The sequence below is a fragment of the Oncorhynchus tshawytscha genome, linkage group LG32, assembly GCF_018296145.1.
Source record: "Oncorhynchus tshawytscha isolate Ot180627B linkage group LG32, Otsh_v2.0, whole genome shotgun sequence".
In the NCBI taxonomy this organism is placed as follows: domain Eukaryota; kingdom Metazoa; phylum Chordata; class Actinopteri; order Salmoniformes; family Salmonidae; genus Oncorhynchus; species Oncorhynchus tshawytscha.
The window spans coordinates 16410659-16437247 of NC_056460.1; the positions used below are offsets into that span (position 1 = coordinate 16410659).

The window sequence follows — 26589 nt, forward strand, 5'->3', positions numbered from 1 at the left end:
CTATATAGTAATATGGACTAATTGTTTGGAGAAGGAGAGAGAGCAGAAAGGGGGAAGAAGATGTGGGAGACAGAGAGAGAAACAGAGAGAGAGAGATTAATTAATATTTATATATTAATATGTCACGTCTATATAGTAAATATGGACTAATTATTTGGAGAAGGAGAGAGAGGGTGGGAAGGGGGAGAGAGAGAAACAGAGAGAGAGAGAGAGATTAATTAATATTTATATATTAATATGTCACGTCTATATAGTAAATATGGACTAATTATTTGGAGAAGGAGAGAGAGGGTGGGAAGGGGGAGAGAGAGAAACAGAGAGAGAGAGATTAATTAATATTTATATATTAATATGTCACGTCTATATAGTAAATATGGACTAATTATTTGGAGAAGGAGAGAGAGGGTGGGAAGGGGGAGAGAGAGAAACAGAGAGAGAGAGAGGGATTAATTAATATTTATATATTAATATGTCACGTCTATATAGTAAATATGGACTAATTATTTGGAGAAGGAGAGAGAGGGTGGGAAGGGGGAGAGAGAGAAACAGAGAGAGAGAGATTAATTAATATTTATATATTAATATGTCACGTCTATATAGTAGATATGGACTAATTATTTGGAGAAGGAGAGAGAGCAGAAAGGGGGGAGAGGGAAGATGGAGAGACCGAGACAGAGAGAGAAACAGAGAGAGAGAGAGAGATTAATTAATATTTATATATTAATATGTCACGTCTATATAGTAGATATGGACTAATTATTTGGAGAAGGAGAGAGAGCAGAAAGGGGGAGAGAGAAACAGAGAGAGAGAGAGATTAATTAATATTTATATATTAATATGTCACGTCTATATAGTAGATATGGACTAATTATTTGGAGAAGGAGAGAGAGGGTGGGAAGGGGGAGAGAGAGAAACAGAGAGAGAGAGAGATTAATTAATATTTATATATTAATATGTCACGTCTATATAGTAGATATGGACTAATTATTTGGAGAAGGAGAGAGAGGGTGGGAAGGGGGAGAGAGAGAAACAGAGAGAGAGAGAGATTAATTAATATTTATATATTAATATGTCACGTCTATATAGTAGATATGGACTAATTATTTGGAGAAGGAGAGAGAGCAGAAAGGGGGAGAGAGAGAAGATGTGAGATGGACTAATTATTTGGAGAGACAGAGAGGGTGGGAGAAACAGAGAGAGAGAGAGAGATTAATTAATATTTATATATTAATATGTCACGTCTATATAGTAAATATGGACTAATTATTTGGAGAAGGAGAGAGAGCAGAAAGGGGGAGAGAGAGAAACAGAGAGAGAGAGAGAGATTAATTAATATTTATATATTAATATGTCACGTCTATATAGTAGATATGGACTAATTGTTTGGAGAAGGAGAGAGAGCAGAAAGGGGGAGAGAGAGAAGATGTGAGAGACCGAGACAGAGAGAGAAACAGAGAGAAACAGAGAGAAACAGAGAGAAACAGAGAGAAACAGAGAGAGGTTATGAGTGAAACACAGAGAAAGAAAGAAAGAAAGAAAGAAAGAAAGAAAGAAAGAAAGAAAGAAAGAAAGAAAGAAAGAAAGAAAGAAAGAAAGAAAGAAAGAGCAACCGAGAGGTTATGAGAGAGACAGCGAGAGAGAGAGAGCGAGAGAGAGAGAGAGAAAGGGCAAAACAGAGTGACAGAGAGAGAGAGAGAGAGAAAGGGCAAAACAGAGTGACAGAGAGAGAGAGAAAGGGCAAAACAGAGTGATAGAGAGAGAGAGAAAGGGCAAAACAGAGTGATAGAGAGAGAGAGAAAGGGCAAAACAGAGTGACAGAGAGAGAGAGAGAGAGAAAGGGCAAAACAGAGTGATAGAGGGCAGGTATTTTCCCCGATATTTGGAACCAGGGATTGATCAGACCAATCTATAAAAATTGAGACAAATTTGACCCAAATAATTACAGAGGAATTTGCGTTAACGGCAACTTGGGGAAAATTCTCTGCAGTATTATAAATAGCAGACTACATCATTTCCTTGACGAACACAACTTCCTGAGCAGAAGCCAGATTGGATTTCTAAAAAATGATCGTACAACAGACCACATTTACACCCTCCACACTCTAATTGATAAACAAGTAAACCAAACCAAAGGCAAAATCTACTCGTGTTTTGTAGATTTCAAGAAAGCATTTGATTCAATTTGGCACAAAGGTCTTTTTTTATAAACTAATAGAAAGTGGTATTGGAGGGAAAACATATGATTTGATTAAATCAATGTACACTAAAAACAAATGTGCTGTTAAAATTGGCAACAAGCAAACAAACTTCTTCTCTCAGGGATGGGGAGTGAAACAGGGCTGCCCAATAAGTCCAACACTATTTAACATCTACATTCATGAGTTAACAACAAGCAAACAGACTTCTTCTCTCAGGGATGGGGAGTGAAACAGGGCTGCCCAATAAGTCCAACACTATTTAACATCTACATTCATGAGTTAACAACAAGCAAACAGACTTCTTCTCTCAGGGATGGGGAGTGAAACAGGGCTGCCCAATAAGTCCAACACTATTTAACATCTACATTAATGAATTGGCAAAAACATTAGAAGAATCGGCAGCACCCTACACAACACTGAAATCAAGTGTCTGCTGTACGCAGATGGCCTGGTGCTGCTGTCTCCCACTAAAGAGGGGTTACAGCAGCACCTAGATCATCTGCACAGGTTCTGTCAGACCTGGGCTCTGACCGTTAACCTAAAAAAATATATATAATGATATTCCAAAAAAGGTCCGGAAATAAGGATAACAAATATAAATTCTGTTTGGACACAGTTCTATTAGAACACACCAAAAACTACACATAACAACACAGGTAGCTTTCACATGGCTGTGAATGAGCTGAGAGACAAAGCAAGAAGAGCATTCATGCCATTAAAAGGAACATCAAAATCGAAATTCCAATTAGAATCTGGCTCAAAATCGTTCAAGCAGTTATAGAACCAATTGCTCTATATGGAAGGGAAGTATGTGGTCCAATCTCTAATAATGAATTTACCAAATGGGACAAACATCCAATCGAAATACTGCATGCAGAGTTTTGCAAGACTGTATTGCAAGTGCAAAGAAAAACTCCAAATAGTGCATGTAGAGCAGAATTGGGCCAATACCCCCTCCTCATTCGAATAGAAAAAAGAGCCATCAAATTTTACAACCATCTAAAAACAAGTGACCCCAAAACATTCCATCACACAGCTCTACAATGTCAAGAGATGAAACAAGAGAAGAGTCCCCTCAGCCAGCTGGTTCTGAGGCTCAGTTCACCAACCCAAACCAACCCCATAGAGCCTCAGGACAGCACTCAGCCAGCTGGTTCTGAGGCTCAGTTCACCAACCCAAACCAACCCCATAGAGCCTCAGGACAGCACTCAGCCAGCTGGTTCTGAGGCTCAGTTCACCAACCCAAACCAACCCCATAGAGCCTCAGGACAGCACTCAGCCAGCTGGTTCTGAGGCTCAGTTCACTAACCCAAACCAACCCCATAGAGCCTCAGGACAGCACTCAGCCAGCTGGTTCTGAGGCTCAGTTCACCAACCCAAACCAACCCCATAGAGCCTCAGGACAGCACTCAGCCAGCTGGTTCTGAGGCTCAGTTCACTAACCCAAACCAACCCCATAGAGCCTCAGGACAGCACTCAGCCAGCTGGTTCTGAGGCTCAGTTCACTAACCCAAACCAACCCCATAGAGCCTCAGGACAGCACTCAGCCAGCTGGTTCTGAGGCTCAGTTCACTAACCCAAACCAACCCCATAGAGCCTCAGGACAGCACTCAGCCAGCTGGTTCTGAGGCTCAGTTCACCAACCCAAACCAACCCCATAGAGCCTCAGGACAGCACTCAGCCAGCTGGTTCTGAGGCTCAGTTCACCAACCCAAACCAACCCCATAGAGCCTCAGGACAGCACTCAGCCAGCTGGTTCTGAGGCTCAGTTCACCAACCCAAACCAACCCCATAGAGCCTCAGGACAGCACTCAGAAAATCTGGCCCAACCAAATCATCACAAAACAAAAAGAAAAATATATCACCTATTGGAAAGACACCACAAAAAAATCTAAGTAAACTTCAATGCTATTTGGCTCTAAACAGACAGTACATGGTGGCAGACTATCTGACCACTGTGACTGATAGAAAACTGAGGAAAACATTGACTAGGTACAGACTCAGAGAGGACAGTCTGGCTATAGAGACCGGTCGTCACAGACAAACCTGGCTGCCCAGAGAGGACAGGCTGTGCTCACTCTGCTCCAGGGGAGAGGTAGAGACAGAGCTGCATTTCCTATTACACTGTGACAAATACTCAGACCTGAGAGAATATTTCTTTCCCAAAATTATAATTCAATACAAAGAATTTGAAACTATAAAAGATAAAAGAAAAAATCTAATATTTATTGGGTGAAAAGCCTAAATGTGCAGTTTTGGCAGCCAAATATGTGTCCTCCTGCCACAACCTGAGGGACAGCCAGTGAAAAGTACAAAGTAATGTCGATAATATTTCCCATCTTGTTTTGCTTTGTCTTTCATACCACGTCATGTGTCTTCTCAGTCATGTTGACACTGGTCTACTACCATAGCTTTAATGTATTGTTGTTCTCATTAATATTGTTGTAGTTGTTGTTAATGGTAATCCCATGTCCACTACTACTATTATTATTGCTGTTGGTCCCACCATTTATATATATATAAATATATATATATTTTATATATAAATATGGTATTTTTCTTCGATATGTATACTTTGACAATGTAAGTAATACTGAACTTGCCATGTCAATAAAGTCCATTGAATTGAATTGAATTGAATTGAATTGAGAGAGATGAATGAATGTTTATGTATGAATAATACGTCACATCTATAGAGTAAATATGGACTAATTATTTGGAGAAGGAGAGAGAGCAGGAAGGGGGAGAGAGAGAAGTTGTGAGAGAGACCGAGACAGAGAGAGGGAAACAGAAAGAGGTTATGAGAGGCAGAGACAGAGCGACATGAGAGAGAGAGGTTATGAGAGGCAGCAAGAGAGAGAAATATAGCGACAGAGACACAGAGAGAAAGAGAGTGACAGAGAGAGAGAGAGACATGTTTCCCATGCCAATAAAGCCCTTTGAATTGAACTGAATTGAGAGAGACAGAGAGAGAAACAAAGACAGAGTAGCCGTGTGTAGTAGAGTTGAAAGATAGGAGATAACTAGTCTGATAGGGAGAGTGTCAGGGAAGAGGAGGTGCTGGCGGCTGCCTTCCACACACAATGCTTTCTAGAGGGAGAGAGAGAGGAGTGGAATGGAGGGCCTTCCGATTCAACTTCAGCTAATTGAAAGAGCTTTTTGGCAGGAATGGACTGCATACGAGCAGAGGAGCGAACGGTGCTGATAATGAGAAGCAGAAAGAAAGGGAGAGGAAATGGGAGTGAATGAGAGAGAAAGAGAGATTGGAAAGTGGGAATGAGGTAGAAGAAATGGACAAAGAGAGAGACTGAAAAGGAGATAAAGGTAACGTAAAGGAGTGAAAATTAAAAAGGAAAGATAGAAACCACAAAAGCGAAACCACAAAAGCGAGAGACAGAAAGATAGGGATGGGTTCTCTCATCCAGTTCTATAGGGTTTTGTCAAAAGGAGAGGACATTTTAACTCAATAGCCCAAAAGCACAATGAAATAGTCCACTAAATACATCTCTACCCCAATAAAAAGGACAATGATTTATTAGCCAACAAAATTATGGCTGTATTCTCTCATTCTATACCTCCACTCAGCCCTGAGATGAAGAGATGAGATCGGTTGGTGTATGTGTGTGTGTGTGTGTGTGTGTGTGTGTGTGTGTGTGTGTGTGTGTGTGTGTGTGTGTGTGTGTGTGTGTGTGTGTGTGTGTGTGTGTGTGTGTGTGTGTGTGTGTGTGTGTGGCAACCATTTAGAGCTTCTATGATGCAGTCCTTGCCTAAAACAGCCTGAGGTAAAACCACTTTATGGGTGAAATAGGATGAGAATAACATGCCAGACGTACTACACGCATGAGCGACCTGCAGGAGTGTTAGACCACCGTGGGCACCACATATTTTACAGTAGAGTGTTGTGTAGTACATAGATGTGTGTGTTGTGTTTCGTGTGTTTGTGCGTGCGTGCGTGCGTGCGTGTGTGTGTAGAGCACAGGAATAGAAACACAATATCTAGATTCTAAGGTTGTCGCGCCTGCTCCCGCTCCCTGTCCCTGGTGCTCGAGGGCACCATGCTACCCTTCTTTACACACACCTGCCACCATCATTACGCGCAGCAGCGCTCATTGGACTCACCTGGACTCCTTCACGTTGTTGATTATCCCCTGTATATCTGCCTGTTCCTCGGTAGTGTTCCCTGTGTCTGCATTCATTGTTGTTATGTGTTCCTGTCCAGACGCTGTTCCTGTTCTGTTTCATGTCCGTCAGTTACTAAACCTTCACTCCCTGTACCTGCTTCTCATCTCCTGCGTCAACCCTTACAGAACGTGGACATCATTACAAGAAGCATCAGGGAGTTTTCAGGGTTTGATTTTGCTGGTGACGTTGGACCCGGTGGCCGTCGCCGATGGAACCGGGGGTGCCTAAGCTAGCTTGTTGGGCTGTCATGCCCTAGCTGGCTTGTTGGGCTGACATGCCCTAGCTGGCTTGTTGGGCTGTCATGCCCTAGCTGGCTTGTTGGGCTGTCACGCCCTAGCTGGCTTGTTGGGCTGTCATGCCCTAGCTGGCTTGTTGGGCTGTCACGCCCTAGCTGGCTTGTTGGGCTGTCATGCCCTAGCTGGCTTGTTGGGCTGTCAAGCCCTAGCTGGCTTGTTGGGCTGTCATGCCCTAGCTGGCTTGTTGGGCTGTCATGCCCTAGCTGGCTTGTTGGGCTGTCATGCCCTAGCTGGCTCGAGAGGTTTCCTTGTCCCGGATGGCTCGGCAGGTTCCCATCCCACGTCATGCTTCAGCCGGCTCGTCGGGCTCCTATGCCTCAGTCGGCCCATGAGTTTTCTTGTTTTGTTGGTGACGTCAGGTTTGGATTCCGCCGCTGATGGAACCTGGGGTGCCTAAATTGGCTCTTCGGGCTGTCACGCCCAAGCTGGCTCGAGAGGTTTCCTTGCCACGGTTGGCTCGGCAGGTTCCCAGCCCACGTCATGCTTCAGCCGGCCCATAGATTTTCTTCACCACAGTGGGATCGTCAGGCTGTTATGCCTCATTCGGCCTGTCTAGCTCGCCCAGGTGGGACGCTGGCGCCCCTAGGGGGGTACCATCACGCCTGCTCCCGCTCCCCCTCCCTGGCACTCGAGGGCGCCAGGCTACCCGTCATCATATGCACCTGTTACCATCATTACGCGCAGCTGCGCTCATTGGACTCACCTGGACTCCCTCACTTTGTTGATTGCCCCTGCATATACGTCTTCTCCTCTGTGTTGTTCCCTGTAGTAGCATTGTTTGTCGCGTTGTGTTTATGTCCAGATGGTATTCTTGTTCCATTGCTTGTCTGTCTATATTAAACCTTCACTCCCTGTACCTGCTTCTCATCTCCTGCCTCGATCCTTACAAAACTCACTTGAAAGGATGTAATATGTTATACTGAGTGATCGACGGAAAGGAAACGTACAGTTATGACTATAACTACTGTTCCCTAAAGGAGGGAACGAGGTATAACGTACTATGGAGAGTCAACGACCAGTCATATTCACCTGAAGAACTGAAATCACATCCAACGGGACAATCACACCCAGGGTTTGCATTAATTTCCTCAATTCAGTACTGCTCTTCAGCGAGCCCAACCCCCTTGACAGCGTGGGGGCAAATATGTTATACCTAGTTCCCTCCTTCAGGGAACAGTAGTTATATTCATAACTGCATGTTTATTTTCAGTCGGTCACTTGGTTTAACATACTATGGGGACATACAATCATGCCCCAAGCCGGCTAAGTGTACCAAACTAGGTGGCCCACGGTAGGCCAAGCACATACAGGTTCCACCGGCTCCAAAAAAGGGTTATAGAAGCCACCTTTTTCTCGAATACTTACCCGAGAAGCCTGAACTGTCAGAGCCTAATGAGGCCTGAGCTGTCAGAGCCCCATATAAATCAAATCAAGATCAAATCAAATTTTATTAGTCACACACATGTGCCGAATACAACAGAATACAACCTTACAGTGAAATGCTTACTTACGAGCCCCTAAACTACATAAGGGACGCGAGTGGCATTACACATATGGTTGATGAGGATCTCCATATTGCAAATGTACAGTCCCTTACAAGAGGCCTCAGGTCGTCCCCCAGGGCTCGGTCTTCCGGGAACTCATCGAATAAAGTCTCTCGGACATTTGGTTTCCTTTTCATAACATTTTAAAATTTTCGTCATTTTCCCGCTGTACTCGAAAATTCCACCAGATGGCGACTGGCTGCTTATTGCAAATGGTCAAAACATCACCAAATGGACATTGGCGTTTCTCCCAAATGGAAAAGACTTCGAAAATGAAACTCGGTGAGCACAGGTTTGGCCAAATGGGCTTTATGCCCAGAAACAAGATGGTGTCGAGGCCTCAATGTTTTTTAAGTTGAGGCCCATTTTCTAGGATTAAAGGTCAAAAACGGTAATACAGCGCTAATTTGACCACTTCACGTCAAACTACAACAACCTACACGTGTAAGGAAAAAAAGAACCAGCCATTTATCTGTCGTAATTTACGAGAAATAATTGAATGTCCGTTTGGTGATGGTTAATAAAGAAATGTTTTTTTTTTAAACAAGTTATAAATCCAGTAGTGGCGTGTTCAGACAAATCTGTTAAGGCGGGTTTCGGAGCTCTAAGTGATTTCTGTGATTTTCTGAACTCACGCACACAAACACAGTCAATGGGGAGTGACACAGTGTGAGGCTTACAGACACATAGAGCCTATGTTACTTTCAGCTTCCTGTGACAACCGGCAGTGCCTTATATTGGGGTCGTAGGGGGCTGCTTCGAAGGGTTAAAAAGGTCACATCTTTCCAGAATTTCATGTGTGATGAGGCAACCCTCATGAACTGTAAATCAGTAATTTCTCCCATCAGATGTACAAGAAAAACTCACACATACACAGCCAGGATGGAGTAACAGTGTGGGGCTTACAGACACACAAAGCCTGAAATAGATACCGGTGTTCGCACCATCAAAGAACCGTCAGACCTAGAGCTCTGAAACTTTATATACATGTTCTAGAGCTTAAGTTGATAGTGCACAGTGAGTTATGTGGCTGTAGAAGGTTCTCAGCCTGAGAAACAGCCTCGTCTATTTTCAATTACTTCAATTAATTTTGAACATTGCAAAAATGGCGACATTTAGAAAAGTCCCAGAATCACAAGACAAGGTGCATTGAAACCGCCTCGGCCCATAGAGACGGACCCTAGTTTCTGTCCAATAGCTCTTTCAGGGACCCCGTAGCAACACCCGGAAAAAAGTGAATTTTCAGCACTAATTTAGGTCGCTGCTCGGGCTCCGAATAACAGCTGGTGCTCTCATGCATGTTTCAGTGTTATTTGCCTCAAAGCGAGCACAGAAGTAGTTTAGCTCGTCCGGTAGGCTCGTGTCACTGGGCAGCTCTCGGCTGTGCTTCCCTTTGTAGTCTGTAATGGTTTGCAGGCCCTGCCACATCCGACGAGCATCAGAGCCGGTGTAGTACGACTCGATCTTGGTCTGTATTGACGCTTTGCATATTTGATGGTTCATCGGATTTCTTAAAAGCTCCAGGGTTAGAGTCCCGCTCCTTGAAAGCGGCAGCTTTAGCTCAGTGCAGATGTTGCCTGTAATCCATGGCTTCTGGTTGGTGTATGTACGTACAGTCACTGTGGGGACAACGTCATCAATGCACGTATTGATGAAGCCAATGACAAATGTCCTGTACTCCTCAATGCCATTGGAGGAATCCCGGAACATATTCCAGTCTGTGCTAGCAAAACAGTCCTGTAGCTTAGGATCTGCTTCCTCTGACAATTTTTTTATTGATCTAGTCACTGGTGATTCCTGCTTAAATTTGAGCTTGTAAGCAGGAATCAGGAGGATAGGATTATGGTCAGATTTGCCGAATGGAGGGCGAGGGAGAGCTTTGTATGCATCTCTGTGTGGAGTATAGGTGGTCCAGAATTATTTTCCCTCTGGTTGCACATTTAACATGTTGATAGAAATGAGGTAACACTGATTTAAGTTTCCCTGCATTAAAGTCCCCGGCTACTAGGAGCACCGCCTCTGGGTGAGCGTTTTCTTCTTTGCTAACGGCGGAATACAGCTCATTCAATGCTATCTTGTTGCCAGCCTCTGACTGTGGTGGTATGTAAACAGCTACAAAGAATACAGATGAAAACTCTTTCGGTAGGTAATGTGGTCTGCAGCTTATCATGAGGAACTCTACCTCAGGCGAGCAACGGCTTGAGACTTCCTTAGATATCATGCACCAGCTGTTGTTTACAAAAATACTTAGACCACCGTCCCTTATCTTACCAGACGCAGCTGTTCTATCCTGCTGGTACATCGTATAACCAGCCAGCTGTATGTTGATATTGTTGTCGTTCAGCCACGACTCCGTGAAGCATATAGGGAACCAGAACCTGCTGCAACTTGCCTATGCGCACTGCCATGCTGCCACTGCAGTCCATAAACCCCACAGTTCTAAGAACAATACTTACCTTGTAAGCCTGAAATATCAGAACTCGTACAAGGAACCGCATGTCCAAAACAACAGAACCCCTGTTGTGAGTTGGTGAAGCGCCAACGCACACTACATAGCAGGTCCACAGACTTCAATGGTTCAAACGGAGGCTCACACAGAGTGTCCAGGACCAAAGCCAGGTCCCAGATCGGTGCCACTCAGACACTGATCTGAGCCAACGGACGTTTTTCAGGTACCGCACCCCCAGAGGATGAGACCACTGGGTAGTGCTGTCAATCCCTACATGACACACCGAGATGGCTGCCATATATACCTCCAATGTGAAAAAGGCCCTGCTCAAAAAGTTATTGCAAGAACATCAAAATGTCCACCAAAGAGCTTTGAAAAGGAGAAACTCTTTTAACCAGACACCAACCCTCAAACGCACGCCACTTATATGTATACAACCCTCTCGTAGAGTGTGTGACGCGCCAACTGTACAGTCGTAATCACGTTCAAGAGTAAACCTCTAGTTCGCCGTCAAATTCAACCTTTCAGGGGCCAAACCAACTGATCCCATATATGTGGTCGTGGGTGCCAAACTCTGCCTGGGACAATAGATCCCGAAGACACGGAACCCTCCACGGGTCCCAGACCAACAGGCGCATGATCACCGGGAACCAGGGTTGTCTGGGCCAACGGGGAGACACAACAACAGACCCTTCTGAAAGACCCTCCCCACGGTGGCTTGAATCAGATGCATCGGAGGAAACGCATAGCGCAGGGTACGAGGCCACTGGTACGCCAAAGCATCCGTTCCCAAAGGAGCGCCCAGATCCCTCATTGAGAAGAACAGACAACAATGTGCATTTTCTTGCGATGTTTAAGATCTACGTTGGCTGATCCGGTCCCATATCTGGGGAACCACCGAGGGGTGCAGTCTCCACTTTGTAGAGATAAGACACCCCCCTGGAAAGTAGATCCACACGCACGTTGAGAATTCTGGGAAAATATGTTGCCCTGAGCAACAGGAAACGGGCCAGGTTTGTGTTTGAGCCAATCAGTTGTGTTGTGACAAGGTATGGGTGGTACACAGAAGATAGCCATATACAGTAAAATACAAAGTCCATATTATGGCAAGAACAGCTCAAATAAGCAAAGAGAAATGAAGGTCCATCATTGCTTTAAGACATGATTGTCAGTCAATGTGGAAAACCTCAAGAACTTTGAAAGTTTCTTCAAGTGCACTCGCAAAAACCATCAAACGCTATGATGAAACTGGCTCTCATGAGGACCACCACAGGAAAGGAAAACCCGGATTTAACTCATTACAGTTACCAGTCTCAGAAATTGCAGCCCAAATAAATACTTCATAGAGTCTAAGTAACAGACACATCTCAACATCAACTGTTCAGATGAGTCGGTGTGAATCAAGCCTTTATGATGGAATTTCTGCAAAGAAACCACGACTAAAGGACACAAACAATAAGAAGAGACTTGCTTGGGCCAAAAAACACTAGCAATGTACATTAGACTGGTGGAAATCTGTCCTGAGGACTGATGAGTCCAAATTTGAGATTTTTGGTTCCAACCGCTGTGTCTTTGTGAGACGCAGAGTAGGTGAACGGATGATCTCCGCATGTGTGGTTTCCACCGTGAAGCATGGAGGAGGAGGAGGTATGATGGTGGTGCTTTGCTGTAACACTGTCTGTGATTTATTTAGAATTCAAGGCACTCTTAACCAGCATGGCATTTGGTTTGCACTTACTGGGACTATCATTTTTTTTCAACAGGACAATGACCCAACACACCTCCAGGCTGTGTAAGGGCTATTTGACCAAGAAGAAGAGTGATGGAGTGCTGCATCAGATGACCTGGCCTCCACAATCACCCGACCTCAACCCAATTGAGATGGTTTGGGATGAGTTGGACCACAGAGTGAAGGAAAAGCAGCCAACAAGTGCTCAGCATATGTGGGAACTCCTTCAAGACTGTTGGAAAAGCATTACAGGTGAAGCTGGTTGAGAGATGCCAAGAGTGTGCAAAGCTGTCATCAAGGCAAAGGGTGGCAATTTTGAACAATCTAATATCTAAAATATATTTAGATTTCTTTAACACTTTTTTGGTTACTACATGATTCGATGTGTGTTATTTCATAGTGTTGATGTCTTCGCTGTTATTCTACAATGTAGAAAATAGTACAAATAAAGAATAACCCTTGAATGAGTAAGTGTGTCCAAATGTTTGACTGGTACTGTATGTATAAGAGACAATTACACACCTCCTCCCCTCCCCCATGCATGCACACACACACGTACACACATACACACTTCTTCTCATCCCACATCTCTCCCCTCTCTCTGCTTCCCTAGCCATACACACCAATAAGCCCCATAGCAGCTCATCATCCAAAACCACTTCCAGCACATTTTCTCATTACACAAGACCTCCTGTTCTGTCCTCTCCTCAGTGGCAGGGAGGGAGAAACATGAGTGAACCCTCCAGTCAGAGGCTATATCCCCATGAGGTCAACCTGCCCCCCGAAAACCAGCAGAGAATGTGATACACAGGCACGCACGCACTCACATGCACACACACACAGACAGACACAGACATACATACAGACATAGACACAACACCACACTTCCTCCCCAAACAGAGAGTGTGAGTCACTGAGCCCCCCCTGCTGTAGTCCATCACTGTCTAACAGCATGGCATGCAAATCTAGCATTACACTATCTATCCTCCGGTGGCATGGATCCACCACGTTCCTGAGTCATGCACATAGGGCCTACAGGGCATAATGTCTGTTACTGGGGGTTGGGGGTTGAGGGGGTGGTGGGGGAAGGTTTTCCAGGAGTTAGGGGAGGAGTTGAGGGGTGAAAGGGGGAGGAATGGGCAGCCAGGAGGGGGTTGGGAGGAGGGAAGGGGCATCCAAGCCATTTAATTATTCTCTTTTTTTAATTATATGTTTCTGGGCTGATTCACTGAGTCATTCACTGCTAAGTCAAATAGGACCTATATTATTAGTGTCTTATCATAAGTAAGGGGACTCTGCTGTGTGTGTGTGTGTGTGTGTGTGTGTGTGTGTGTGTGTGTGTGTGTGTGTGTGTGTGTGTGTGTGTGTGTGTGTGTGTGTGTGTGTGTGTGTGTGTGTGTGTGTGTGTGTGTGTGTGTGTGTGTGTGTGTGTGTGCGTGCGCATGTGTGTATGTGTAAGGTTTTGACAAGGGTCCCAGGTGTACTCCAGGAGGAAGATTGAATGCCAGGCCCGAACCACCAACTCTGGGTCTCAGTGACAGAGAAGGAACTCCGTTGGGGATTGAAATATTCATGGGTTTGTGTTTGTGTTATTTTATTCCTGTTGTTTGGAAGTTGCGATGAGGGACGTGTACGCATAACTGCATCTGATAAGAAAACAAATAAACATCCCAAAAATGTTATACTTTCACCCAGGTTGCTTATCTCACACACACACACACACACACACACACACACACACACACACACACACACACACACACACACACACACACACACACACAAACAACAACCCACATATTCCAATCCACAATCCAAACCAACCACAAAAAAATACAATTATGTTTATTTTTAGAAAAGGAACGTGGAGGATTGAGAGGGGAAAGGCATTTGTACGAGTATATATTGTCTAATAAGAGCAGCATTAATAATCCCCAACCCTTATTCGACTGTACATGTAACTCAATCAGTAACCCAACAACAGTGCTAGAGGAAGGGAGTCTAACACTAACACACACTCCCACAAAACACACACACACACACAGAGACACACACACACACCTCCTAACCTCCTACTGTTCTTTGGACCTCATTTACTTTAATCCGTTTGTCCCCAAGCATTCAATTAGTCACAGAATCTATGAACAATGCAGGCACTAAAAGCAAAGCCCTATGAAGTTAAATGGAGATTAATTATTCATGTACTGAGTGTACTGTAATGTTCTGTACTGTAATGTTCTGTACTGTAATGTTCTGTACTGTAATGTTCTGTACTGTAATGTTCTGTACTGTAATGTTCTGTACTGTAATGTTCTGTACTGTAATGTTCTGTTCTGTACTGTAATGTTCTGTACTGTAATGTTCTGTACTGTAATGTTCTGTACTGTAATGTTCTGTACTGTAATGTTCTGTACTGTAATGTTCTGTACTGTAATGCGTCAGATAACAAAACAAGTAAATGAAGAAAGAGAAATGTGTGTTTTCTTTCATGATTATTGTGGTTAATGGTAAGATAAGACGAAGGCTGCTGTAAAAGACTGCACATATCCACCTCTTCAGGTTCTGCTGGGATGACTAAACAGAGGACAATGTTCCTCAAAGGTCTGTGTGTGCGTATGTGTGTGAGTGTGTGTATGTGCATGGGTATTGTATGTGTGTCTAAGTGTGTGTGTACTATAAGGAAAAGTCTATACGGACACTCCTGACCTGCAAACCGATATTTCATTTCAGAATTGGCTCAAATTTGGTTAGGGTTAGGGTCAGGGTTAAGTGTTTGGTTAAGGTAAGTGTCCGTTTTAGATGATGGTTAGTCGTTTTGCAGGTCAGTAGCGCCCTTATAGTCTCTACTATACTATACCCTGTGTTTCTACCCCCATATCTAGGGCACTCACTTGAGCACTTCATTGGAGTTGCCTTGTTTAGAGCCCTTCTTGTTAGGGGTCTCGTTGCAGCCTGACTTGAGCAGCGTGTGTTGCCCCCGGTCCAGCATCATGGTGGAGGTCGCCATGGCGATGACAGCCACTGCATCCCGCACCCGAGCCTCCAAACTGTAGTCCCATTCGTCATACGACACCGAAATTAGCCCTGAGAGAAGGAGAGAGTGAGAGAGAGAGAGCGAGAGAGAGAGGGAAAAAGAGAAGAAAATGGGGGGGTAGGGGAAGATGTGGAAGGATGAGGGGTGAAAAGGTGGGAGGTGGAGAGAGAGGTTAAGAGAGCCATCTCAAATAACAGAGGTGCCACATGAATTAAAAACTGGTTTGTAATCCCAAAATCCAACACCCTTTATAGCTGAGTTCACCCAGAGTAGGATGAAGTTTCCCAGAAACGCTGATCTAAGATCAGTTTTGTATTTTCCGTTTAGGAGAATAAACTGCTCCTGGATCAGTATGCACCTTAACCTTTTACCCTTCTGCTGACCCCCATTCTAACCCCATCCAGTTACTACCTGTGGGAAACACGGCGGGGACATTATCGGCGTCGCCGGCCACTAGCGACGGTACGATCCAGGTGTAGCCGTATCCCGTCAGTCCTACAGAGTTTGCCACCTCAAAGATGGTGTAGGCCTCCTCCTTGGTGCAGTAAAGCAGGTAGACAGGGCTCTGCAGCTTCTTCATCTGGTTCTGGATCTTAGCGTCTCCGTCATCCACAGACATGTCCAACAGGAGGACTTCTTCTAGCTCCCAGCCCACAAAACTGTTCTCTATGGTGCTCCGGATCTATGGTGGGGGAGAGGGAAAGGGGGGTGGGGGAGAGGAGAGAGGGAGGAGAAGGAAGAAGAGAGAGGGGAGGAGGTAGAAGAGTGAGGGAGGATGAGGAAAAGAAGAGGAGAGAGGGAGAAGGAGAAGGAGGAGGAAGACGAGGAAAGAAAAGTATTGACGTTCAGTTCCAATATCCACACAAGAAACACCACTTGAAAAGTAAACATTTTGTCTGTCAGTCTTCTGGCTCCTCTCTTGGGTTTAGCTGTGCAGGTGTAAGACTAGTAGTGGGCCAGTTCAGCTCTAGGGTTGTACTTGAGTTTTTTTTTAAATTTTAATTAAATATTTTTTACCTTTATTTAACTAGGCAAGTCAGTCAAGAACAAATTTGTATTTTCAATGACTGCCTAGGAACAGTGGGTTAACAATTTGGGGGTTTGAACTTGCGGTTACTAGTCCAACGCTCTAACCACTAAGCTACCCTGCCACCCCTTTAGGTCCTGGCAGGTTTGGTGTGGGACATCTCTCATAGGGGTTTCATAGGAACAACAGGTTGGGTGTGGGGCATCTCTCATAGAGGTTTCATGGGAACAACAGGTTTGGTATGGGGCATCTCTCATAGTGTTTTCATAGGAACAATGATGAATAAGATATAGAAACAGGAGAACATGGATGCCATTTTTAAAATACTTTGCTTGGAGTACCAGATGTGCAGGGTTTGAACATGAGACTTTTCTTTTAGTTCATTGCAACAGACAAGCTCAATCAAGCTCAGCCAAAGTACACTACATGACCAAAAGTATGTGGACATCCGCTCGTGGAACATCTCATTCCAAAATCATGGGCATTAATATAGAGTTGGTCCCCCTTTGCTGCTGTAACAACCTCCACTCTTCTGGGAAGGCTTTCCACTAGATATTGGAACATTGCTGCGGGGACTTGCTTCCATTCTGGCACAAGAGCATTAATGAGGTCGGGCACTGATGTTGGGCGATTAAGCCTTGCTCGCAGTCGGTGTTCCAATTCATTCCGATGGTTTTTGGTGGGGTTGAGGGCAGGGCTCTGTACAGGCCAGTCAAGTTATTCCACACCGATCTCGAAAAGCCATTTCTGTATGGATCTTGCTTTGTGCACAGGGCATTGTCATGCTGAAACTGGAAAGCGCCATCCCCAAACTGTTGCCACAAATTTGGAAGCACAGAATCATCTAGACTGTAATTGAATGCTGTAGCGTTATGATTTCTCTTCACTGGAACTAAGGAGCCCGAAACATGAAAAACAGCCCCAGAACATTATTCCTCCTCCACCAAACTTTACAGTTGGCATTATGCATTCGGGCAGGTAGCGTTCTCCTGGCATCTGCCAAATCCAGATTCATCCGTCGGACTGCCAGATGGTGAAGCGTGATTCATCACTGCAGAGAACGCGTTTCCACTGCTCCAGAGTATAAATGGCGGCAAGCTTTACACCACTCCAGCCGATGCTTGGCATTGCACATAGTGATCTTAGGCTTGTGTGCGGCTGCTCGGCCATGGAAACTCATTTCATGAAGCTCCCGACGAACACTTCTTGTGCTGACGTTGCTTGCAGAGGCATTTTGGAACTCAGTAGTGAGTGTTGCGGAGGACAGACGATTTTTACGCGCTACGCACTTCAGCTCTCGCCGGTCCCATTCTGTGAGCTTGTGTGGCCTACCACTTCGCAGCTGAGCCGTTGTTGCTCCTAGACGTTTCCACATCACAATAACAGCACTAGCAGGGCAGAAATTTGATGAACTGACTTGTTGGAAAGGTGGCATCCTATGAAGGTGTCACGTTAAAAGTCACTGAGCTCGTCCGTAAAGCCATTCTACTGCCAATGTTTGTCTATGGAGATTGGAATGCTGTGTGCTCGATTTTATACACCTGTCAGCAATGCGTGTGGCTGAAATAGCCGAATCCACTCATTTGAAGGGGTGTCCACATACTTTTGTATACATAGCGTATTTGAACTGATTTCCAATAGTGTTTGAACCCAGGTCTGGTCTGCCTCACTTTGTTGACAAAGTCCTGGTATCCAGGGTAGTAGGTGGTGACGATGGAGAAGATGTACCAGTCGTATTCCTCCATGATCTTCAGCATGATGGAGGCCTGCTGCTCTATGGACGGGCCAAACTGGAAGAACATGGAGTGGTCGTCCTGCAAACACGGGGAAGAGAGAGAAGAGCGAGAGGGAAGACAGAAGAACGGGACGTCAGGTCAATGGTCAAACGGAAATGAGATGTAAAGGAGGATAGTACACGTACAGCACATGGGACGGCCACACACACAAACAACATCTGGAGACTCAAGGGAGGTCCAGGGGGCGATGTTGTTCAGTCACCCATGAGGACGTGATGGTTGAGATGCATTATTTATGGAACTAAGGGACTGGAGGGGACATCAGAGGAACTGCATGAAGAGGTCACGCCCAGCATGAGCTGAACATCAGGGGTCTATTTGTGTTCATGAGTTTGTCAGTGGGGGAGTGTGTGTATGATTACTAGTGAGGGAGTGTGAGCGAGATTGTGAGTGTGTGTATGTGTCCTCACAAGGATAGTAAAACATGGAAAATTCTGATAAGTGGGGACATCTCACCGGTCACCACAAGGAAAAAGGCTATTTTAGGTTGAGGGGTTAGGTTTACGGTTAGGGTTAGGGTTACAATTAGGATTAGGGTTAGAATTAGGGTTAGTGGTTAGGGTTTAAGGTTAGGTTTAGGGGTTAGGGGTTAGGGAAAATAGGATTCTGAATGGGAATCAATTGTTTGGTCCCCACAAGGATAGTAAAACAAACATGCCTGTGTGTGTGTGTCTGTGTGTGTGTGTGTTTATGTGTGTGTGTGTGTTTGTGTATGTGTGCGTGCGTGCGTGCGTGTGTGTGTGTGTGTGTGTGTGTGTGTGTGCATGTCTGCGTGAATCTGCTCATATGTACAGTGGGGTTTGAAATGATTGACACAAAGATAAGAAAATATTACTGTATAAAATAAATAATTCAAATACTGAGCTGTACTGTATGCTACACAAATGGAAAAGTATATTATTTTATACTAATACAATTGCTCAGAGAAATAGATGCATTTTTTTCTCTCAAAAAGGCAGGGTTCAATATTACTGACACCCCTGTTTTCAATACCTCACCTTACAAGGATAATGGCACTAAGCCTTTTCCCAAAATGTTTAATGAGTTGGAGAACACATTGGGATGAATCTTAAACCATTCCTCTTCCAGGAAGACAATAACACCAAGCATACATACAAATCCACAAAATAATCAACTGGCCATATAATCAACTTTTTGCAATAGTTATGTCAGTTTCCAGACTTGAAACCAATTGAAAACATGTGGTTTGATTTGAGGAGGACAATCCCATAAAACGCAGACGAAGGATATCAAGGATCTGGAAGGATTTTGTATGGATCCCTCCCAATGTGTTCTCCAACTCATAAAACATTTTAGAAAAAGGCTCAGTTACGTTATCCTCCCAAGGTGAGGTATTTGAAGGTTTTGAAAACAGGGTTGTCAATCATTTGTAACCCTACTTTTTTGAGACAAAAAAATGATTACTTGTTGAACAAAATCTCTTTCACTGAGCAACTGTATAAGTATAAAATAATGTTTTTTTTAGCATACAATATAGCACATTATTTTAATTATTAATTTTATATAGTCATTTTTTCTAATCTTAATCAAGGGTGTAACGTTGGTCCCCACCGTACGTGTACACAGTGAGTGAGTGAGTGAGTGAGTGAGTGAGTGAGTGAGTGAGTGAGTGAGTGAGTGAGTGAGTGAGTGAGTGAGCGACACCGTTAGTTTGTGAATGTATATGTGTGACGTCCATACTATATCTGCATGTTCCCGTGTGCAAGCATGGCCTGCCTATGTGACAGCTCTGTGTGTGACTCTGTGTGTGACTCTGTGTGTGACTCTGTGTGTGACTCTGTGTGTGACTCTGTGTGTATGGGCGTGTCCATAGGTTGTGGCTCCATGTTACTCCTGCAGCAGGCTGTGCTGAACTCTCCCTGGCTCAGGTCTACTCGCTCCACTCCACATCAAAGCCCACTTCCCGCCCTGTTACATCTCCCACCTCCCCCACAGGGACAGATATGGCTTGATCCGTTACCTAGCTTCTGCTTTGATGAGGTAATCACATTCCATGTCAATGGGGGACGGAAGTGTGGAAGTAGAATAGGGGAGGTTGGGGGATTAATCCTGAAACGTTGACAGTCAGGAGACACTCCACTTGAAATAACTGTGTTAAAATAATATGCTTTTGTGCACAGACGCATCACAGGCGCACCCTTAAACTCTAACCTTTCTATTGAAATCCGTTCCATATGTTCTGAGGGTCATATACATTTCTAAGGTGAGTGTTATTATAGTATGCTGTGTTTGTCCCTTCCCATAATTTCCTGTCAATCAACCGCAAATCCACAGCAGCCATTGACTCCTCTTGATCCTCCACGTTTCTCAATCTATCCTGAGCCCTAATCTCTCCTCTTCACACCTTTACACACTTCTCTCTCTATTCTCTCTCTGTCCTACATTATTAATCACTGTGCGGATACAGACATAATTTCATTTGAAATTATTTTCCTCTATCATTCTATTCTCTCTTTTCATTCTCTTTCTCTCTTTTCTCTCTATCTCAAATGTCATTCACTTGGATCAGCAGACACCTATTCCATTATTCATAGAATAACAGCTAATCAGTCTAATGTTCTCTTTAATATCCTCATTCAATTCACTCGTTTTTATTCTCCTAATGGAATTAGTCTGTCAGTGTTTTTTTTACTCTTCGTGTTTATCTTCTTCACACCAAGTCCTAAAGCTCATTTAGCTCATGTCTGTGAGGTGCCAACCAGTGTCCTGCAGGGTCAGCAGGGTCAAACTGTCTCGCTCCTGCAGGGCCAGCAGGGTCAAACTGTCTCGCTCCTGCAGGGCCAGCAGGGTCAAACTGTCTCGCTCCTGCAGGGCCAGCAGGGTCAAACTGTCTCGCTCCTGCAGGGCCATCAGGGCCAAACTGTCTCGCTCCTGCAGGGCCAGCAGGGTCAAACTGTCTCGCTCCTGCAGGGCCATCAGGGCCAAACTGTCTCGCTCCTGCAGGGCCAGCAGGGTCAAACTGTCTTGCTCCTGCAGGGCCAGCAGGGTCAAACTGTCTCGCTCCTGCAGGGCCAGCAGGGTCAAACTGTCTCGCTCCTGCAGGGCCATCAGGGTCAAACTGTCTCGCTCCTGCAGGGCCAGCGGGGTCAAACTGTCTCGCTTCTGCAGGGCCAGCAGGGTCAAACTGTCTCACTCCTGCAGGGCCATCAGGGTCAAACTGTCTCGCTCCTGCAGGGCCAGCAGGGTCAAACTGTCTCGCTCCTGCAGGGCCAGCAGGGTCAAACTGTCTCGCTCCTGCAGGGCCATCAGGGTCAAACTGTCTCGCTCCTGCAGGGCCAGCAGGGTCAAACTGTCTCGCTCCTGCAGGGCCATCAGGGTCAAACTGTCTCGCTCCTGCAGGGCCAGCAGGGTCAAACTGTCTCGCTCCTGCAGGGCCACCAGGGTCAAACTGTCTCGCATCCTGCAGGGCCAGCAGGGTCAAACTGTCTCGCTCCTGCAGGGCCAGCAGGGTCAAACTGTCTCGCTCCTGCAGCGCCATCAGGGTCAAACTGTCTCGCTCCTGCAGGGCCAGCAGGGTCAAACTGTCTCGCTCCTGCAGGGCCAGCAGGGTCAAACTGTCTCGCTCCTGCAGGGCCAGCAGGGCCAAACTGTCTCGCTCCTGATCAGCGACCAAGTTGCATGTCCTGTCCACTCACATCAGTGTTCACTAGCCCTACTAACTGTGATGTGATGCCCAACACTTGTATGGGCCCTGGTTATAAGTGGTGCACAAAATAGGATAGAGGGTGCCATTTTGACATGCTTTTGTCGGCGTTGTGCTATGTGAGTTTGATTGTTCAGCGCGAAATCACGCGAGTCGACACGTACATATTATGTGATGCAGTGGCACCACTTCTGCTGCCACACAGCTGCATGTTGCAGGCATTAGCTAAAGGAGGCTAGTAAAGTACAGTAGCTTAAATGACTCACTATCATCATTATCCCGTAGGTCATAAAGATGACAGCAACCAGCCTCAGTAGATATACAACACTGTAACCTATTGCATCTCCCCGAGGTTTTGTAACGTACTGTACTGGGATGAAGCATAATATGTGAGTAACCCGTCTTTAACATAGTGACTCTAACACCTCAACCACTCCTCACATCAACCACTCTGCAACACATGTATGAATATATGAGTCTAGTATACAGAAAAGTGCTTCCATCGCTTCCTTCTTTGCAGGATGTCACTCGTTTCTATAAGATGCGCTGGGATGGGGAGCAGTGTTGAGGGCGGCTATTATTTAAACCTATTGAGACTCTGAAGTGTTGTGAGCTTGATTTATATCAGATCGTCACGGTGGCTTCGCCTGGCGTCGTCGGCGGAGCTAGCTGCTTCCTCTGCTGCGTCAATGTGTGCTGTGGTGTGTGTGTGTGTGTGTGTGTGTGTGTGTGTGTGTGTGTGTGTGTGTGTGTGTGTGTGTGTGTGTGTGTGTGTGTGTGTGTGTGTGTGTGTGTGTGTGTGTGTGTGTGTGTGTGTGTGTGTGTGTGTGTGTGTGTGTGTGTGAACAGTCTAAAGCGGGTCTGAAAGGATTTGGCAACTCATCTCCATGTCATGCCAATGAAAGCCTGTCTCCAATTAGATTTGCAGGGAGAGAGCGACATATCAGCCCTCTGCTTAACAAGCCCTGGTGGGAGAGGATTGAGAGAGAGAGAGAGAGAGAGAGAGAGAAGGATAGAGAGGGGTGATGAAAGAGAGAGAGAGAGGGAGGGAGGGAGGGAGAGAGAAGGATAGAGAGGGGTGATGAAAGAGAGAGAGAGAGGAGAGGGAGAGGGAGGAAGGAGGGAGGGAGAGAGAGAGAGAGAGAGAGAGAGAGAGAGAAGGATAGAGAGGGGTGATGAAAGAGAGAGAGAGAGGGAGGGAGGGAGGGAGGGAGAGAGAAGGATAGAGAGGGGTGATGAAAGAGAGAGAGAGAGGGAGAGGGAGAGGGAGGAAGGAGGGAGGGGAGAGAGAGAGAGAGAGAGAGAGAGAGAGAGAGAGAGAAGGATAGAGAGGGGTGATGAAAAGAGAGAGAGAGGGAGTGGGTTGGCAGTTGGGGCTGAGTGAGAGATATAGAGGAGTCTCAATTGAGAAAACAGGAAAAACCTAAGAACTCCCAGAGAGAGAGAGAGAGTAAGAACAAGAGAAAGATTCACAAACACACACATTCACACATTGAAGTAGCAGCTGCGTTATAGTAGACACATCCTTTCCTTCCTCTCCTTCAAACACTCCGTTTTTCCACTTCACTCCCCTCTTTCAATGCACCTTTAATCCTCTCCCCCCTTCCAACTATCTTTCCTCTATCTATCTTACCTCTGTCTTTCCTCTGTCTTTTCTCTATCTTCCCTCTGTCTTTCCTCCATCTATCTATCTTCCCTCTGTGTTTCCTCTGTCTTTTCTCTATCTTCCCTCTGTCTTTCCTCTGTCTTTCCTCTATCTTCCCTCTGTCTTTCCTCTGTCTTTTCTCTATCTTCCCTCTGTCTTTCCTCTTCCTCCATCTTCCCTCTGTCTTTCCTCTGTCTTTTCTCTATCTTCCCTCTGTCTTTCCTCCATCTATCTATCTTCCCTCTGTGTTTCCTCTGTCTTTTCTCTATCTTCCCTCTGTCTTTCCTCTGTCTTTCCTCTATCTTCCCTCTGTCTTTCCTCTGTCTTTTCTCTATCTTCCCTCTGTCTTTCCTCTGTCTTTTCTCTATCTTCCCTCTGTGTTTCCTCCATCTATCTATCTTCCCTCTTTGTTTCCTCCATCTATCTTCCCTCTGTGTTTCCTCCATCTATCTATCTTCCTTCTATCTTTCCTCTATCTTCCCTCTGTCTTTTCTCTATCTATCTGTCCTTCCATATGTTCTCCCCAGCACGTTCATCCCTGCTGTCAGTCTCGCTCTGTGGTTTAAGTGGTTTAAGCTCATCATGCTTCAACATCAAATTTCTTCGCTAATCAAATACACACAGAGTTAATTCATCTAACATTCCTTGTTTAATTAGGAATGACCCTATTTTGAAGTCTTTCCTGTTGCGTCGCTTTTTCTTATGCACTTCATTTGAAGAACCCACAGTGTCTTTTCTTATGCACTTCATTTGAAGAACCCACAGTGTCTTTTCTTATGCACTTCATTTGAAGAACCCACAGTGTCTTTTCTTATGCACTTCATTTGAAGAACCCACAGTGTCTTTTCTTATGCACTTCATTTGAAGAACCCACAGTGTCTTTTCTTATGCACTTCATTTGAAGAACCCACAGTGTCTTTTCTTATGCACTTCATTTGAAGAACCCACAGTGTCTTTTCTTATGCACTTCATTTGAAGAACCCACAGTGTCTTTTCTTATGCACTTCATTTGAAGAACCCACAGTGTCTTTTCTTATGCACTTCATTTGAAGAACCCACAGTGTCTTTTCTTATGCACTTCATTTGAAGAACCCACAGTGTCTTTTCTTATGCACTTCATTTGAAGAACCCACAGTGTCTTTTCTTATGCACTTCATTTGAAGAACCCACAGTGTCTTTTCTTATGCACTTCATTTGAAGAACCCACAGTGTCTTTTCTTATGCACTTCATTTGAAGAACCCACAGTGTCTTTTCTTATGCACTTCATTTGAAGAACCCACAGTGTCTTTTCTTATGCACTTCATTTGAAGAACCCACAGTGTCTTGATTGAATCACTCCGCTATTTCTGGTCCAGGAAAATGATTACCCAGTTGCTCTCGTCTCATTTGCTGGGCAGCCAATAGACTAAGATCATGTGCATTCTATAAATGACGAGCTCTGGAAAATGGGGATGGTAATCATGGGAACTAGATATAGAGTGCGGTAGGACATCGCAACAATTTTGTGAGCAGCACAATACGAAATCAAAAAGAACCTCAGCATCTCAAATCTCTGGCTCCTAACTCCGATGTCATTAACAAACTAGCAAAAAGTTTTCGCCCTTGTTGTGTGGCAATTAGCCACTCTCACAGTAATAAGCTGTTAATGTTATGCGTAAATCACAAGCAAATCAATGTTTGACAAAAAGTGCAGGTTTTGTACTTTATTCAACAAACTAGTACATCTGCCGGGTAGCAGTCTCACAGAAGCTGTTCTGTGGGTCGCTTCAATGAATCCCAAAGAAACCAAGTATGTACAGTAGTGTTTTGCGTATCTTACAGTCCATTAAAACGGACATTATAGAGTTATTTTTCCAGCATAATGTCCATTTTAACAGACTGTAAAATACACTGTGACCTTTATTATCAGCATGCTGAGGCCTGTCCTCACCACAGCCAGCAGGCTCTACCTCTGACCTCTGTGTGGGGAATATCATGTTGGTCACGGCACCAAACCCCCATGGTCACAACCATCCTCCACACACACACAAACCATGGTCACAACCATGCACGCACGCACACAATCACACACACACACACACACACACACACACACACACACACACACACAATCACACATGGAGGAGGTTAAACTCAGGTCATACAATATGACTGCTCATGCACTGGTTCTACAGCTTGGAAACATATTTACCTCTTCCTCCCTCACACCCACACACATATTCTGGATAATTTCATAAACCTATCTCTCTCTCTCTCTCTCACACACACTCACATCCCTCATTCAGCACAGGCTTTGGTATTCCAAATAAATTCATCTTAAAAGACCCTCAGCAAAAGACACACACACACGGAGGAGGTTAAACTCAGGTCATACAATATGACTGCTCATGCACTGGTTCTACAGCTTGGAAACATATTTACCTCTCTCTCACACACACACACACACACACACACACACACACACACACACACACACACACACACACACACACACACACAATCACACATGGAAGAGGTTAAACTCAGGTCATACAATATGACTGCTCATGCACTGGTTCTACAGCTTGGAAACATATTTACCTCTCTCTCTCCCTCTCCCTCTCCCTCTCCCTCTCTCTCTCTCTCTCTCTCACACACACATCCCTCATTCAGCACAGGCTTTGGTATTCCAAATAAATTCATCTTAAAAGACCCTCAGCAAAAGACACACACACACACACACACACACACCCTCACACACACACACACACACACACACACACACACACACACACACACACACACACACACACACACACACACACACACACACACACACACACACACACACACACACACACATACAGAGGAGGTTAAACTCAGGTCATACAATATGACTGCTCATGCACTGATTCTACAGCTTGGAAACATATGTTTACCTCTCTCTCTATATATATATATATATCTGTCCCTCTCTATCTATCTCTCCCTCTCTCGCTCACACACACACATCCCTCATTCAGAGTGATTTACCATGCACGCAT

General features: G+C 45.0%; 1 protein-coding gene across 1 annotated transcript in view; it reads right to left on the minus strand.

Annotated features, from left to right (window-relative positions):
* Window positions 1–26589, minus strand: part of grin2bb (glutamate receptor, ionotropic, N-methyl D-aspartate 2B, genome duplicate b) — a 146593-nt gene that overhangs the window by 57607 nt on the left and 62397 nt on the right. The window contains 3 exon segments of the mRNA XM_042310905.1: window positions 15291–15483; window positions 15845–16115; window positions 18131–18274. Of these exon segments, the coding sequence (XP_042166839.1) occupies window positions 15291–15483; window positions 15845–16115; window positions 18131–18274 (608 nt within the window).